Here is a 17534-nt window from a genome sequence, read left to right on the forward strand (position 1 = left end):
ATGTGGCAAATATATTAGAGACATGAAGGTAACTTCATTGTGTCTCCCTGTTCATCTCTGTCGATGGCACTGAGCCGGCGGTGAAAATGTATTTTTTACCACGGCAGGATTACAGACTCGATAGCAGGACTACTTAATGTCCCGACAGAGTGGTAATTATTTCACTGACCATGTCGGAATTACAGACCGAGTCAACGCCTGACCAGGATCTGAACATTTTTCTCAATGCGCGTCAAAACCTAGCAAACCACGTTTTTTTTTCCAGATGAGTCTTATAAGGGTGTATATACACACACACACACACTCTCAATATGCACAGGCGTGCTTTGCCATGAAGCCCAGTCGGCTGAAACGTAAATTATTTCCTTTCCCTCCCAAAAAAAAATATATGGTGATTAAAGTTTAATTTTGTGAACGTATGTGACGTTGGGGAAGCAGCAAAATGTGTTTGCCAGAGGCTGCTCTCGTGCAATGAATACATGATAAACGAGTGAACTTATTGCTTCATTTCAGAGCTGACAGGCATCTATCTTTGGGATATAACGTGTTTCTTGCATGGAATACCTACCTGGGAATATTGCAGAATAAAAACGAAATCAACGAATTCAATCAGTTATATAGTTACATTGCACAGTTTATATTTTGATTTTTTTTCCTTCTTCTTTCGTACGGCTGACGTAGACGCAGAGCAGCAACTACAATTTCACATTCAGGTGGTCAAGCCAAACAACCACTTCAGGAGCAGCGGAGCCCTGTAACGCCACGATGTCTCCTTCGTATTTGTGGATGGAGTATTGCGTCGTTTTGCGCTGTATGGTCTGTTCTGGATAACCACAGTCGCACACTGGAGAGTTTTTAATTTTCCATTTGTGCATCAGTTATCCGCATCTGCCATGGTTTGTGCAGTGGGATGCGGCTTAGGGTGGACCATGAGCTTCGTATATATTCTGGCAGTACAACCTAAAAAAAGGGTGGAGTGGTAGCTCAGCGGTTAGCGCACTGCTCTATGAACCCGGCCACCCGAGTTCACTTTCCAGTTACGGCTAACATCAGTGCCAAGTGATACACAGTCCTGCGCACCCCCTTCGCCAAATCGTACTGATCAGCGTGAAGTATAATCAAACAAGCCCTACGACCAACACGAAATGGAGACACCTTCATTCAGCAGAGGACATACATAGGGGTGTTAACAATGTGTATTTAAAAAAAATATCAAATGTGTAAATGACAATAAATGCCATCACGACAGAAAAAAATATAATGCGAGATGGAACTTTTTTTAATTTAATAACACACACAGGGGTGTCCGGCATTGCACGCACAAACGCCTTATTTCTCAACTGTGTGAGACTGGTGGTCTCAACAACAAAAAATGGCCACACATTCAGTTTCCTTTCAGCTGGTGGTTTGGATAAGGTTGAGAGCTTTTGTAAATGTAATGCAACGCACTGTGTGTTGTTAAATAATTATTACAACCGACAATAAAACATATTCACACGTGTAGTCTATTTGATGGCTTCACTATCCAATAGAGCGTTTTGTTGAATGCGTATTAAATCACAAATCTGACGGAGTGAGCTGTCCACGGTGCCGGATATTCCCGGAGGGGGCAACGCACACTGATCTGGCCGCGAGACAAGCTGTCAAGGATCCAAATGCTCCTGCGATTGTTCGCCTGGCTTGAAATTCCACAGGGATCAGACACATAACCTTCCAAATTTTTTTTACAAATTAATATTTCATGATAATAAATATTACATGCATCCATTTGATGTACAAACAGAATGTTGGGCTGGCTATTAACAAAAAATATATACTCTTAACAGAAATTGTGGCAGTATTGTATGTATGCCAACCGTGCTAATTATAGGGGCGGAAGTATTGCAAATATGTTAACACAACTATATTTACAGAGTTCACTACATATAGATAAGGTGATACAGTATATATACTAAGCACCTCCAATGAGCATGGTTGGCTATGTACGGTATGAAATAAATTATACAAACATACATACAATTATTAATTTACAGCTCTTTGTCAATCCACTATTGAGTGAAGGCCTCCTACACTATATTGGCCAGGGTGTTTTTGTTTATCATACTGCTACTCCATCATTATCCTTGAGCATCGGACATCATCCCTTTCAGCGACGTGTCTTGCCCAAACCAAATTAAGTGAAACGCAAATTTCCATGATGGAGTTTTTGTTGTGTGCAGGCATCGATGGCCAAGCATGGACCATCAAACTGACGACTTGGGAGTCGGTGCTACGAAATGGCCACCACGTGCCTCTCTGGAGCTATGAGCCCACTCCAGACAACCCTCACCGAGCTTTCAAGCGTGAGAACGCACAATCGCTGAACGTGTCGCCAAGGCGATATTTTCAGCAGCAAGAGCGTTTCCCACCTTCCTTATCTTCACCCATAAATCGTCTCAAACAGTGCACTGTCGTTATCGTTTGTGGAGCTTGTTGGCCTGGGTGCACAGACAACACACGCGGGGAGTGTTGCTGTCCACGCCGGCCCATCTATCTGCCCCCTTCCTACTTTTATGAACATTTTGAAAAATGTCTTTACACGTTCCTCTTTTCTGTCTCTCAACATAAGTGTACGTACCATTTTAAATGCAACGATCGTGCATTTCAAATCGTACTTACGTCCCCAAAAGTGGTACGCGTGCGCAGCGTACCTTAGCAAAATGGTGACATAACCCCCCAAGGCAGAGGCGATGCAGGAGGCGGCCAACGTCCAGTAGACGGAGAGCTCGGGGGAGGAGGACACCACCATCAACAAGGCGGAGGCCATCGCGGCCCCGAAGCACGGCAGGGTCATTGCGAGGCGTCTCATGCACGCAGAGCGATCCGACCAGGTCCCGAGCAGCGAGGCGGTAATCATGGCTGGGATGTTTGTGGCGAGCGACTGCAGCAGGAAGAGCGTGGAGGCGCCCGTCTGCACCACCCTGGCCTGGTCGCCCTCCAGCGGCGACACGCATGCCTCCGTCGTGCCGTACGTCTCCCAGCACACCTGCCGGGGCACGCGTGACATCGCGGTGATGAACATGCCGACAATGGACAGAATTAAGGCAGCGGCCATCGCCGGTAAACAGTGCTGACAGTGTCATCACACGTGGGTCCAGAATGATAACACCAACTGCAATTGCAAGTACGGCCATTCTTTGTTAACCCGCTGCTGAATGGGGACCCACATACGCCGTGCGTTTCGTATGCGGTGTGTGACCATACGTCGCTGAGTTGGTCAGTGCTGGTTATGACGGTGGGCAAATTTAAGTACAGTAGAATAATGTGTTTTTCTGCACTGTTAACAATGTAGCCCTGCACTACTCCACAACAGCTGTTTTATGGTTGCCCATCAGGGCATTATCCAGACTCAACCCAGCTTAGTTTACAAGATCTGACGAGATCAGGTTCATTCTGGGTGACTTGGTCACCTTTATTGGGTATGACTTGATCGTGACTTTTTGGTGATCTATGTTACTGAGTTGGCAATTGCTGTAGCTTTTATCCTGCTGGAAAATGTGTTCTCTATTCAAGTATAATTTTGACAAATCAATTCGAAGGATAAAAAAAAACCTCTGAAAAGAGTACAAGGTTGGAATAATAGTTCAACCTTAGATTCTTCCAAATGAATACCTTTAGGATGTTCTACATAATACAAATATTTAGTTTCAGTCTGTAGCTGGAGTCATTTCTTATGCTTCAATTGGAAACCCTGTTTATATTTACATCAAACTCGTATGAAGCAAAATAAATAAGCAGTTCAATATCATGGTTGAAAATGTAATTATGATATACATTTTATGAAAGGATGCTAACTTGTCATGACAATAAAACATATATAAGTTGCATTAAACCTTTATATAAATAACTACAGTGAGGGAAAAAAGTATTTGATCCCCTGCTGATTTTGTACGTTTGCCCACTCACAAAGAAATGATCAGTCTATAATTTCAATGGTAGGTTTATTTGAACAGTGAGAGGCAGAATAACAACAAATCCAGAGAAACGCATATCAAAAATGTTATAAATTGATTTTCATTTTAATGAGGGAAATAAGTATTGGACCCCCTCTCAATCAGAAAGATTTCTGGCTCCCAGGTGTCTTTTATACAGGTAACGAGCTGAGATTAGGAGCACACTCTTAAAGGGAGTGCTCCTAATCTCAGCTTGTTACCTGTATAAAAGACACCTGTCCACAGAAGCAATCAATCAATCAGATTCCATACTCTCCACCATGGCCAAGACAAAAGAGCTCTCCAAGGACGTCAGGGACAAGATTGTAGACCTACACAACGCTGGAATGGGCTACAAGACCATTGCCAAGCAGCTTGGTGAGAAGGTGACAACAGATGATGCGAGTATTCGCAAATGGAAGAAACATAAAAGAACTGTCAATCTCCCTCGGCCTGGGGCTCCATGCAAGATCTCACCTCGTGGAGTTGCAATGATCATGAGAACGGTGAGGAATCAGTTCAGAACTAGATGGGAGGATCTTGTCAATGATCGCAAGGCAGCTGGGACCATAGTCACCAATAAAACAATTGGTAACACACTACGCCGTGAAGGACTGAAATCCTGCAGCACCCACAATGTCCCCCTGCTCAAGAAAGCACATATACATTCCCGTCTGAAGTTTGCCAATGACCATCTGAATGGTTCAGAGGACAACTGGGTGAAAGTGTTGTGGTCAGATGAGACCAAAATGGAGCTCTTTGGCATCAACTCAACTCGCCGTGTTTGGAGAAGGAGGAATGCTGCCTATGACCCCAAGAACACCATCCCCACCGTCAAACATGGAGGTGGAAGCATTATGCTTTGGGGGTGTTTTTCTGCTAAGGGGACGACAGGACAACTTCACCGCATCAAAGGGACGATGGACGGGACCATGTACCGTCAAATCTTGAGTGAGAACCTCCTTCCCTCAGCCAAGGCATTGAAAATGGGTCGTGGATGGGTATTCCAGCATGACAATGACCCAAAACACACGGCCAAGGCAACAAAGGAGTGGCTCAAGAAGAAGCACATAAAGGTCCTGGAGTGGCCTAGCCAGTCTCCAGACCTTAATCCCATAGAAAATCTGTGGAGGGAGCTGAAGGTTCAAGTTGCCAAACGTCAGCCTCGAAACCTTAATGACTTGGAGAAGATCTGCAAAGAGGAGTGAGACAAAATCCCTCCTGAGATGTGTGCAAACCTGGTGGCCAACTACAAGAAACGTCTGACCTCTGTGATTGCCAACAAGGGTTGTGCCACCAAGTACTAAGTAATGTTGTGTAGAGGGGTCAAATGCTTATTTGCCTCATTAAAATGCAAATCAATTTATAACATTTTTGACATGAGTTTTTCTTTATTTTGTTGTTTTATTCTGTCTCTCACTGTTCAAATAAACCTACCATTAAAATTATAGACTGATCATTTCTTTGTCAGTGGGCAAACGTACAAAATCAGCAGGGGATCCAATACTTTTTTCCCTCACTGTATGCTAGGGCATCTTAAAATAAGCATGATTCACTTTCATTATTTTTCACACATTACTGCATTCGACCACTGAATCAGAATATTTCTCCAGATGCAATTCACCCAGTGAGCTATACAGGAACAAACACACGGATTCGCTTTAATTCAGGCCTCTGCTTTTTCATCCAATCCAAATCGTTTGATGCACACACTTAACCGGACACGCATTGTAATGAATGCCGGTACCACCAGATTACGTCAACTAAGGAAATGAATTTCAAAAGAATGCAATTGCAGTGGCACAGAACAGTGTTGTTCTTATGCAAATTTTCTATGAGCCAAGTGATTAAAGTTCAATTCCCGGTCACGGCTGATGCCAGTGGCAGGTCCTTAGCTTGGCTGTAAATTATTAACGCTAATGTTACATGAGCTGTGCATATTCTAAATTAATGAATACACAAGTATGCATTCATATACAATATGCAGAATACACATTGGCTCTGTTATTCGCACGGGAATCCCCACCTGGCAGTTGCCTATAAAAGCACGATTTCCCACAATAGCAACCCACTGTAACAACCAAAATTAATTATGGCTCTTTATTCAATTACACTTCTCCCACGGCTCTATTCACACACACACACCTGCAGGCGAACTGGGAGCTCACATTCCCGATTGCGTGCGTATCCACAGCGGGGCTTTACTGCTGACAGGGTCAGACAGTGTGAGTCATGCCAGCCCCTCTAGGGCTTACCTGTGTGTATAATCATGTATTGCGGCTGCTGCATTAGCAGCAGCAGCTCTGCACACGTGTGTGAAAGGTAATTTCGTGGAAGTGAACGGCATGGAACCTGCAAACCCTTTGCATGAGAAATGCAACACGTGCCTTTTGCAGGATGATCTGCTGTGTGGCGGGGGCCTGGATGAAGAGGGCGGTCATGTAGAGGAAGAGCAGCGGCTCTACTGTGATGACCCGGGCCCATGAGGGCGCCATAGCTCCACCCACGTGTCTGCACGCACACACACACACACCAAGGCAAAGACCCCAGCATAGCATTAATAGAATGTTGGGGCAAGTGCTGTTAGCGAGCTCCTATTATAGCCGGCATGGCACACGAGGGAGTAGATGGCCAGCACCATGCCCAGCTGCATTTGTGTCCCCCGTGTCGATGTTTACACACAGTACTGGGATCTCATTCACTGCTGAGTCAACCTAAGGGAGACCCAGGACCGGTTCATATTATTCGTCACCAATGATCGGGTCGCCGGGTTTGTAACACAGTGTGCTAACCACGACGCCTGCACACATACAGAGACAACTCTACAGATTACCCTTCTCATTCAATGCCAGCTCACTAGGCATGCTGTAATATTTGGATCACGCTAACGAATCGTGCATTAATACATTATTCACGATTCATGCAAATTGTATGCAATCGTTACCTTGAGGCTAATGGAATCATAAATATAGGATGCCCTCGTGTATGACAGCCAGACAATGGAAATGAGACAGGCCGAGACTAAATATTATTCTCGGATCGCATTGTGGCCTCAAACTTTGGTATTTTTCACTGGAAAATCATCAAATTATTGGAAGCAGGGGGGGGGGGGGGTCGTCACACGGCAATTATGAGCATCATTCTCTCTCTGTCACTCCGACACATACCCACTCTATTCATTAAAATCCACTCCAAAACATCCAGCGTTCAATGTACAACTGTAATAAAATGCTGAACAATTCACCGCTTTGCTCAAGCGATTCGATTAATTGTCATGAACTGCTTTCACAGTCCGAGTCAAGAGTTCACGATTGTTGTGTCCTTATTTCACCGTCCGCCTCGTCTCGACCGCCTTTCTCATCTGCATTGCCTCATCCGCCGTCTCCTCTGCCCTGTTTGTATCGTCCTGTCTGTTCTGTCCAACATGCACTGTCTTGTCTCATCTGTTGTGTGTGACTACAGTGGTTTGTTCCTGTCTCGTTACCAGGAATAAATGTTTCAAATTTTGCATAAACCGGAAACAAATCGATCCTTTCTCACACCATTTCGTGCATGTATCCTGCGTGTGAGAATGCATTTTAATCCGTTCAGCAGAGTTAGCTACGCACGGTGCAAAAAAAATTCAACAAACGATGTTTATCGTGAATGCTTTAGATACCTTTTGATTTATACACGGCCGTTCAAGAGTATTTGCTTCGCCTGTGATTAATAACGTATGTCAATCGAGCAATAAGATACATTGCATGAATAGCATGAATGTAAATACTGTAACATTCATCAAATGTGTGAGTGATGAGAACACACCCATCATCACCGTGATGCTTTTCAGCTGCATCGTGATGATTGAGGTGCATTGCCATGGTTGCCAAAGAATCCAAATGTTGTAGCATTTGTGGTTTCAAAGATGCGTACATTTTCACTTCAATTATTTAATCCGTTTCAGATATTGCACGCCTCTATGGTGTATATATTAATTGTGCCTTGAGACTAACGCCTGTGAATTGTGCTTATTAGACAAAACAACGCCAATACATGCTAAAGTCCCTCGTTCATGGTAAAGCTGAGCTGATGTACATTTAATGCCAGTCTTTACGTGCCTCAATATTAACCACCTGATGACTCAGAATCCATGCAATGGCTTAGAGGTGTATTTATTACACCCTTGCCCCATGCTATTATTGCGATTCAAGGTTTTGATATTCAGGAATCAGTGACTCTGCTTGTATTAACATGGAGCGAATGCAGCGGCCGCTGGATGGCTGCAGTGGTCGTGTGAATGTTTAACATGCAACATAGGTGCATACAATCACGATTCAGTGCATAAATGGTGAACTTGTGAATCAACATTAATCAAGTAATCGAGGCATTATTACACCCCGAATAATAACCATACAAACATACAAGCTTCGTAACGAAAGTGAATGCAGTCGAGGTTTATTTGAAGACTACAAATATGCAGATGCCATTTCTTTCCTCAGCCCTATTAGCTTTCTCATGCCACTGCTGGCTTAGAAGCCTCCCCACTATAGAGAGCCCCTCTCGAGGGTATTTGGCCTACTCTTCCACGCTGGTCAGACGTCTTAGAAGAGGGGAGAGTACACCCACACGTCACCCCCATCATACGCGACCTGCCGATCGACTGCGGTGTAGTCATGTATGATAGTGCTCCCTCGTTATGGAGATGCTCGTGAACAGCAAACTTGGCGGGCAATGATATTGGCCTGCGAACATTGTACGCGCAACGTCTAAAGATGCTTCTAAAGCTTCGAGACGTCATTTCTCTCGTCGCTTTATCTCTCATTACTTTTTGGCATCACATTACCTCTCATTACTGAATCTCATCACTTGATCTTATCACTTAATTCAACACTTTCTCAGATCACATTCTCTCTCATCACTTTTATCTCATCACTTCCTTCCTCTCTCTCTCTCCCTCTCGATGCAATCGTGTAGCCAAAACGGCGGATAGCAAGTTCGTGAATAACGATGGAATACTATTCTGCTGGGTGTCAAAGGCGCGTGGTGGGGGGGGGGGGGGATTTAATAATCTCGCACCAATGTTCCAACTGCCGTGCCGGGAGATCGGATTGAACCGGCAACCTCTGGATTGCAGGTCCAATGCACTAACCACTGGAACACGACAGCACCCCCACCCCTGTGTACACAACGAATATTTAGACATTAGTACCTGCTCAAATTGGAGAAGTTTCAGACATCCCAGCACACCTCTGCTAAAGTCCACTCGGCAGTGCAGGCAAGCGCTGTGTCGTCCGTATATGAAATTGGAATTCAATACGGTGTATACGCCACCCTATATAAGGAGTAATTGTACAACGTGCACGAGATGAGGGAGGCAACAGGAAAGCGCCCAAACTCTATTGTTAAGCCACAACTATACACTTACACTTGTACGTATGTTGAACTTCTTTCGCACCATACATAGTATAGTATGTAGAGCTTCTTTCGCGCCGTACGTAGCCAACCGTACTAATCAGAGGTGCCGGGGAAGGGCAGCAAACGAAACACAAAAAGCTGTTCTAAAGAAATGAGGTTTCAATATAGATTTACAAGTGCACAGCTCCAGTGCATATAGCTCCACTTGAGTTATGACTCAAGAACACTGGTCTGGTGCTCAGCATGTTGTTTGTGAGGCTGTGGAGTGGTCGTGGTGGATGGAGGGAGCTTGAGCCATGGACCTGCCCTCGTGTGGAGAACTCCACTTGAAACTGTACAAGAAGCACAGCCTGTAAAGTACTGCAGTTCCCAATCACAATTGCACTACACCACGGCTCACAGTTGCAACACTACAGGCGTTTGGTTTGGCTGAGAACTTTTAAACACTGCTTGAGCTGTCATGCATCACATGAGCTTGCAACTTCGCAGGAAGTGGTATGATTTTTTTTGCTACTGTTGTTGTTCGAGTGTCACATGCATCATCGCACCTCCGATTAGCAAGGTTGGCTACGTACGGTGCGGAAAAAAAGTTCAACACACAGTACATATATTTTTAGCTACATCCTTATAGCTAGACTAAAAAAAACACGTGGTAGAGAGGTAGAATGTTACAGGCCAGAAAGGGATTTGAGACGATGTTATGGTAGACGTGCGAATGAAGACACTTGATAGACACAGAGGCAGTCATAGGCACAAGAAAAAAGTCTGGAGCCTGGACTGGAACATAGATAGGGTCTCAGTAATGCAATTGGTCAAAACAGGGGAAGTAAAGACATTGGGGGGCAGCAGCAGAGGAGTGAGGGCTCATTGAGGGAAGGTTGACGGAGGGTTTTTACAGAAGGCCTTGGTTGCTGGAGCTGAGGCCCACGGGCTCTGGTGGAGTAGCAGAGAAAAACATGAAGGGCAATAGAGCGAGGCGACTAGGGGAGAGGTTGGTCGGGTAAGATTCCATGTAGGTTCATGAAACCAGTGAGAACGGTCTTGTCGTTGACAGTGGACTGAATTGCTCGCGAACGGAGGGATTTGAGGATTGCGATGATGCGGGTCTCATTTACAGGTGTGGGTGAGAAAGTCTGGCGGTGGGCATTCAAGATTACTTGGAGTTTGGAGATGAGGAATCTGGGGATGCCATAGGTGGGAAGAAGACAGTTGCAGTCGTCAAGTGGAGCTGTGATGAACGCATGGATAAAGGTCTCGGCATAGGTGAAGGTCAGGGCCGGATTAATGTTCTTGTAGGCCCTAGGCACTTCTGTTTGCAGGCCTTCGGTGGTAACTTTCTCCAGGTGCTACTGCTGTTGCCCCATGTTACTACCACCGCTGTCACTCGCTTTTTAATCCTCTGGACAGATGTCGTTACCGTTACGTTCATTATTTAGTCTGTGCCCTCATTCGATGGGAGCGTGCGATTTGTGCCGCAGCTAAGCAGAATTACTTTGAATTGATTGAGAGAGAAAAACAAGGCAAGCCTCAAAATCTAAGCGAAAATGTCTTCAAATATTTTTACTAGGATTATTATATCGGATGACGCAGCTTTAAAAGGATGCCGCTCATTTTAATCGATCACAAATTCAATGTTATGAGACCTCCTTTGCCAGTAACAAGATATAGTAATAGGTTTTACCCTTTTAACTGGCACAAAAACTGACTGCTTGTGTTGTGGTTATTGCAAACATGATGCCTTGAATAAAGGTGTCAGTTTTTGTGCCAGTTAAAAGGGTAAATCCTATTACTAAATTCAATGTTCTGACAGGACGAGCGAATGGTAAGTGCCATATTGCTTTAGTTTCGTTGAAGCTTCAAGATTTATCATACAAACAGAAAAACAGTCAACATTTTTTTCATAAGACCTTTAGTTTTCGTAGGCCCTATTAGATAATGCAACCCTGGTGGCGGTAGGAGGTTCTTCATACATAATACACGTTTTTTTTAGTTAGATCGCGTAAATATGTGTCGTTAAATCCGCCACCACCCGACACAGCCAACTAGTAAGGTTTGTCACGTAAACAGAACGTGGCCAATTCGTGACTAGTACAGCACACCGGTGTGTTGGAGAGACAGATTTGACTGTCGCCTGATTAAGCTAGTTGTAATTATTGGCGAAACGTCGTACTCCGATTGAAAATGTTGTATTATGTATATTGGTCGCGAAAGCCTCCGTGCTAAACTGGTTCTTCATATTCTTGGTTCTTTCGGTAAAGTCACGTAGAAGGGGAACAATAAAATAATAAAAATATAAAACGTGGGAATAGAATGAGTCAAACTGATGGTGACTGCAAGGTTTCTGACACTTCTCCAGTTTAGTATCAGTTTATGAGCACAACTAGAATATCCATCGCATTTCGACTTTTTGGCAAAATGTTGGAATTCTGTTAAATAAAATACAGTACGTATAACTTTGGTAAAGTCGTGACAGAGTGGGTCGTGTATTGCACTTTGAACCCACTTTGTTCATCCAGAGGCAAAATAAGTGGCGACTGGAACCCAAATCACTTCAACCTGCACTGACCAACGTGGTGAAATATGGACCTTCACCCAGTAGTGAATTGAGAAAGGGCTGTAACTATTATGCGAGTAAACCAGCCTTAAAAAGGATCAAGTATGAAACGCTTACAAGAATGATTGCTAATATTAAACCGAGGACTATGATTAATGCCGTTCGTGGAAGCCTCTATCACATGTCATCGAAATGCTGTTATGTTAAATACAGTACTGTATGTGAATTATTAATACGTCCCCAGGTTTCATAGCATGAATGAGTTATTCTTCAATTAGATGTCTCTATCAAGTTTAACGTAAATTCAGGACATCCCAGTAAAAAGAAGCAAAGGTCCAGCCCTGAAATGTCTTGCAGATGCCACTGCTGACAAGAGCCCCCACTCTGGAGGACACTGTGGCTGAACCTTCCACGATGGACATCTACCCACACAAAGTGCGGCGTGTGCCCGTAAAGGATGGTCCAGATGTCTTGTGACTCCCATTCAATTCTCTAAAACTCACGGGTTTTTTTTAAAAGTAAGGTTTATATAAAAACAGAAATGAATATACAATGATGGTGGGTGGGGTGACAAAATGTTAGTGGTCAATTCATTGAGGGGGGGGGTCACAAAACATCTGGACCACCACCACCCTCCTATACATTTAAGAATGAAGACTCTTTTATCTCATGCTTGTCGTCCTTCCCCTGTCCACCACACCAAGCGCCTCCGATTAGCCACACGGATGGGCTACGTACAGTGTGAAAGAAGTTCAACACGTACAGTGCGTACAACACCACACACACACTCACTCACACGACAGAGAAACGTTGCGCCGCGTTTTTAACAACAACAAAAAAAACTTTGAAGATCGCGACCCAAACCCCGGCCCGGTTCGTGCCCAGGCTGCCCACGGGCACGGCGGCGTAGCGAGGACATGGGCCGCCGGTGTAGGGCAAGCGACGATTCAGATCCCTCGCCTCGTTTCACGACGACGACGATGATGATGACGACGACGGCTTACAGTACTCACCACGGAGGCGCGCTACCGGTTCCTGCTTTTGTCGGCAACAGCCGGGGTTGGATTTTTGTTGTTGCTGTTGCTGCTGCTGCTGTTGTTGTTGTTTACACGAAAGTTGTCTCAAGTACTCTCCAGCTGATGTCGCACAGTCTTAGCGGACTCCGCTCTCCTCCCCCCGCCACACACACACAGCGACGTTGTCTTTATCACCCACGCCGCGCCCACCGCGTTGTTAAAACGCCGAAATCCCGCAGCCCGTAGGCGGTGGTGGTGGCGGTGGTCTGACGCCGTCCACACCCCGGGCAGCCCCCATAGCGCGTAAGGGCCACGTACACACAAAGTTCATCATCATCATCAACACACACACAAAGTTAATCATCATCAACACACACACACAAAGTTCATCATCAGCTCAACGCGACAAAGTCTGGCGGCGGGGGGAGGGGGCAATGACCTCCCTTGAGCAAACAACACAGAGAAGCCCGTCTGATGATGAACTCTGTTGTTCATCAGACTGACGATGAACTCTGTTGTTCATCAGTCTGATGGTGAACTCTGTTGTTCATCAGGCTGATGATGAACTCTGTTGTTCATCAGACTGATGATGAACTCTGTTGTTCATCAGTCTGATGGTGAACTCTGTTGTTCATCAGACTGATGGTGAACTCTGTTGTTCATCAGTCTGATGGTGAACTCTGTTGTTCATCAGACTGATGGTGAACTCTGTTGTTCATCAGGCTGATGATGAACTCTGTTGTTCATCAGACTGATGACGAACTCTGTTGTTCATCAGTCTTATGATGAACTATGTTGTTCATCAGTCTGATGATGAACTCTGTTGTTAATCAGACTGATGATGAACTCTGTTGTTCATCAGACTGATGACGAACTTTGTTGTTAATCAGACTGATGATGAACTCTGTTGTTCATCAGACTGATGACGAACTTTGTTGTTCATCAGACTGATGATGAACTCTGTTATTCATCAGACTGATGACGAACTTTGTTGTTCATCAGACTGATGATGAACTCTGTTATTCATCAGACTGATGATTAACTCTGTTGTTCATCAGTCTGATGATGAACTCTGTTGTTCATCAGTCTGATGATGAACTCTGTTCATCAGTCTGACGATAAACTCTGTTGTTCATTAGACTGATGATGAACTCTGTTGTCCATCAGTCTGATGATGAACTCTGTTGTTCATCAGACTGATGATGAACTCTGTTGTTCATCAGTCTGATGATGAACTCTGTTGTTTATCAGACTGATGACGAACTCTGTTGTTCATCAGTCTTATGATGAACTCTGTTGTTCATCAGGCTGATGATGAACTCTGTTGTTCATCAGACTGATGGTGAACTCTGTTGTTCATCAGTCTGATGATGAACTCTGTTATTCATCAGACTGATGACGAACTTTGTTGTTCATCAGACTGATGATGAACTCTGTTATTCATCAGACTGATGATTAACTCTGTTGTTCATCAGTCTGATGATGAACTCTGTTGTTCATCAGTCTGATGATGAACTCTGTTCATCAGTCTGACGATAAACTCTGTTGTTCATTAGACTGATGATGAACTCTGTTGTCCATCAGTCTGATGATGAACTCTGTTGTTCATCAGTCTGATGATGAACTCTGTTGTTTATCAGTCTGATGATGAACTCTGTTGTTCATCAGTCTGACGATAAACTCTGTTGTTAATCAGACTGATGATGAACTGTTGTTCATCATCAGTCTGATGATGAACTCTGTTGTTTATCAGTCTGATGATGAACTCTGTTGTTCATCAGTCTGACGATAAACTCTGTTGTTAATCAGACTGATGATGAACTGTTGTTCATCATTAGTCTGATGAAGAACTCTGTTGTTTATCAGTCTGATGATGAACTCTGTTGTTCATCAGTCTGACGATAAACTCTGTTGTTAATCAGACTGATGATGAACTGTTGTTCATCAGACTGATGACGAACTCTGTTGTTCATCAGTCTTATGATGAACTATGTTGTTCATCAGTCTGATGATGAACTCTGTTGTTAATCAGACTGATGATGAACTCTGTTGTTCATCAGACTGATGACGAACTTTGTTGTTCATCAGACTGATGATGAACTCTGTTATTCATCAGACTGATGACGAACTTTGTTGTTCATCAGACTGATGATGAACTCTGTTATTCATCAGACTGATGATTAACTCTGTTGTTCATCAGTCTGATGATGAACTCTGTTGTTCATCAGTCTGATGATGAACTCTGTTCATCAGTCTGACGATAAACTCTGTTGTTCATTAGACTGATGATGAACTCTGTTGTCCATCAGTCTGATGATGAACTCTGTTGTTCATCAGACTGATGATGAACTCTGTTGTTCATCAGTCTGATGATGAACTCTGTTGTTTATCAGACTGATGACGAACTCTGTTGTTCATCAGTCTTATGATGAACTCTGTTGTTCATCAGGCTGATGATGAACTCTGTTGTTCATCAGACTGATGGTGAACTCTGTTGTTCATCAGTCTGATGATGAACTCTGTTATTCATCAGACTGATGACGAACTTTGTTGTTCATCAGACTGATGATGAACTCTGTTATTCATCAGACTGATGATTAACTCTGTTGTTCATCAGTCTGATGATGAACTCTGTTGTTCATCAGTCTGATGATGAACTCTGTTCATCAGTCTGACGATAAACTCTGTTGTTCATTAGACTGATGATGAACTCTGTTGTCCATCAGTCTGATGATGAACTCTGTTGTTCATCAGACTGATGATGAACTCTGTTGTTCATCAGTCTGATGATGAACTCTGTTGTTTATCAGTCTGATGATGAACTCTGTTGTTCATCAGTCTGACGATAAACTCTGTTGTTAATCAGACTGATGATGAACTGTTGTTCATCATCAGTCTGATGATGAACTCTGTTGTTTATCAGTCTGATGATGAACTCTGTTGTTCATCAGTCTGACGATAAACTCTGTTGTTAATCAGACTGATGATGAACTGTTGTTCATCATTAGTCTGATGAAGAACTCTGTTGTTTATCAGTCTGATGATGAACTCTGTTGTTCATCAGTCTGACGATAAACTCTGTTGTTAATCAGACTGATGATGAACTGTTGTTCATCATCAGTCTGATGATGAACTCTGTTGTTCATCAGTCTGATGAAGAACTCTGTTGTTTATCAGCGCGTTGGGTGAAGTCGGGGCTGTGGACGATGAGAACCCCACGGGCTGCGTGGACGATTTGCGAGTGAAGTCCTTGCGCCGGGCGGTCCGCCACCGACGACGATGATTCAAAATCTTCGTACCGTGCCAGCCCATGCGGTGCATTATTATTATTAGGGGGCCGTCCATAAATGACGTCACGCACCAAGGGGGGTGGGGGTCAAGACGTTTGTGACGATGCGTGACGAGGGGGGCGGGGTTTGAGAAATGTGACGTCACATTTAAATGCGCAACTTTAAATAAATATAGACAATTGATTTGAAGCTTTCGTGACTGCAGGGATCTACACTCTGTGGTTCTTTCGGTAAAGTCACGTGGGTAGAAATACAACAAAATAAATCACGACGTTTCGGTCGCAACACAAGCGACCGTCATCAGGCAGAACCGATCATTTAGGAAAAAGATCTGGTAACAACAAGAGCTTATAAAGGGTTTTAGTAGGCTCAACCCCATGGTAAGTGGGCGGAGCTAGAGAAGGAAGAAAGGAGGGATGGAGGGAGTTGGGCACAGGTAACATCAGAGTGCAGTGATACATTAAATACGTACTACAATGGCAATAGTTTAAAGCGATTTGAAGCATGTTTTATTTTTTTGTGGGTGGGGGGGGGGCAGAGCTTTGTGACGTCATATTTGAGGAGAGGGGGGGGGGTCTGACTTGTTGTGACGCCGTGTGACGATTGGGGGGGTGGGTTCAAAAATCGTCCAAAATCGCGTGACGTCATTTATGGACGGCCCCTTCTAACCCCTCCTTCTTGTACAGGGACATTGAGTGTTCAGGCCCATACGGCGTACAGCCGTTTCAATACGGGCAAAAGGCATGTCTCTGTCTATTTGTTTGCGTTTCTCCCTTGTTGATGGGACTTTGTAAGATGAACGTTGAGCTTTATAAGGACACGGGGTGACCAATACGGTCTGAATTGGTCTTTAATAAGTTGGGCGCTGATAAGGGGTTGACAGGTGTGGGTCTTGTACCTACGATAACCACCCAGGAATGTCTGTCCTTAACGCTTCTGACGTCACTCCACATCGACCAGCCCCCCCTCATTAATATTCATGATCAAGTGACGTTCTCCACATGGACACCCCCCCCCCCATTCATAATAATTAGGGGTGACGTCACTCCACGTGGGGGGCGAGGCGCCTCCTCCCCCCTCCTCGGTGTCAACTGACAACCCTCACTACAAAGGCAGAACCCTCATCACGTCACGTGATCTCCGTGACACTGTTGAGACATAGAAGTAAAAATGACGTCGTGATGAACAAGGATTATAAACCTTTACATGAAATAGATCTGTGTCACCGCGCCCTTACAAATTTCACATGAATTGATGCAATTAATATATCACGTCGCGGTCTGATTTTCGCTTGCAAGTTTAAGATTTG

At 44.3% G+C, this 17534-nt stretch overlaps 1 protein-coding gene across 3 annotated transcripts in view; it reads right to left on the reverse strand.

Annotated features, from left to right (window-relative positions):
• LOC116947371 (proton-coupled folate transporter-like) overlaps nucleotides 1-13375 on the reverse strand; it is a 22453-nt gene extending 9078 nt beyond the window's left edge. The window contains exons 1-4 of one of the 3 annotated variants that reach the window (XM_032963020.2): nucleotides 12933-13375; nucleotides 9160-9282; nucleotides 6359-6482; nucleotides 2691-3025 (exon numbers count right to left, since the gene is read on the reverse strand). In XM_032963020.2, coding sequence (XP_032818911.1) covers nucleotides 2691-3025; nucleotides 6359-6466 — 443 coding nt within the window. In that variant the 5' untranslated portion in view covers nucleotides 6467-6482; nucleotides 9160-9282; nucleotides 12933-13375. Of the gene's footprint in view, nucleotides 1-2690; nucleotides 3026-6358; nucleotides 6483-9159; nucleotides 9283-9375; nucleotides 9459-12932 lie in introns of all 3 variants that reach the window. The other 2 variants (XM_076070454.1, XM_032963019.2) reach the window with 2 other exon arrangements.
• Nucleotides 13376-17534: the final 4159 nt, after the last annotated feature.

This window comes from Petromyzon marinus, chromosome 29 (assembly GCF_048934315.1).
Source record: "Petromyzon marinus isolate PM22_M1 ecotype Great Lakes invasive population chromosome 29, UKy_Petmar_22M1.pri1.0, whole genome shotgun sequence".
Lineage (NCBI taxonomy): Eukaryota > Metazoa > Chordata > Hyperoartia > Petromyzontiformes > Petromyzontidae > Petromyzon > Petromyzon marinus.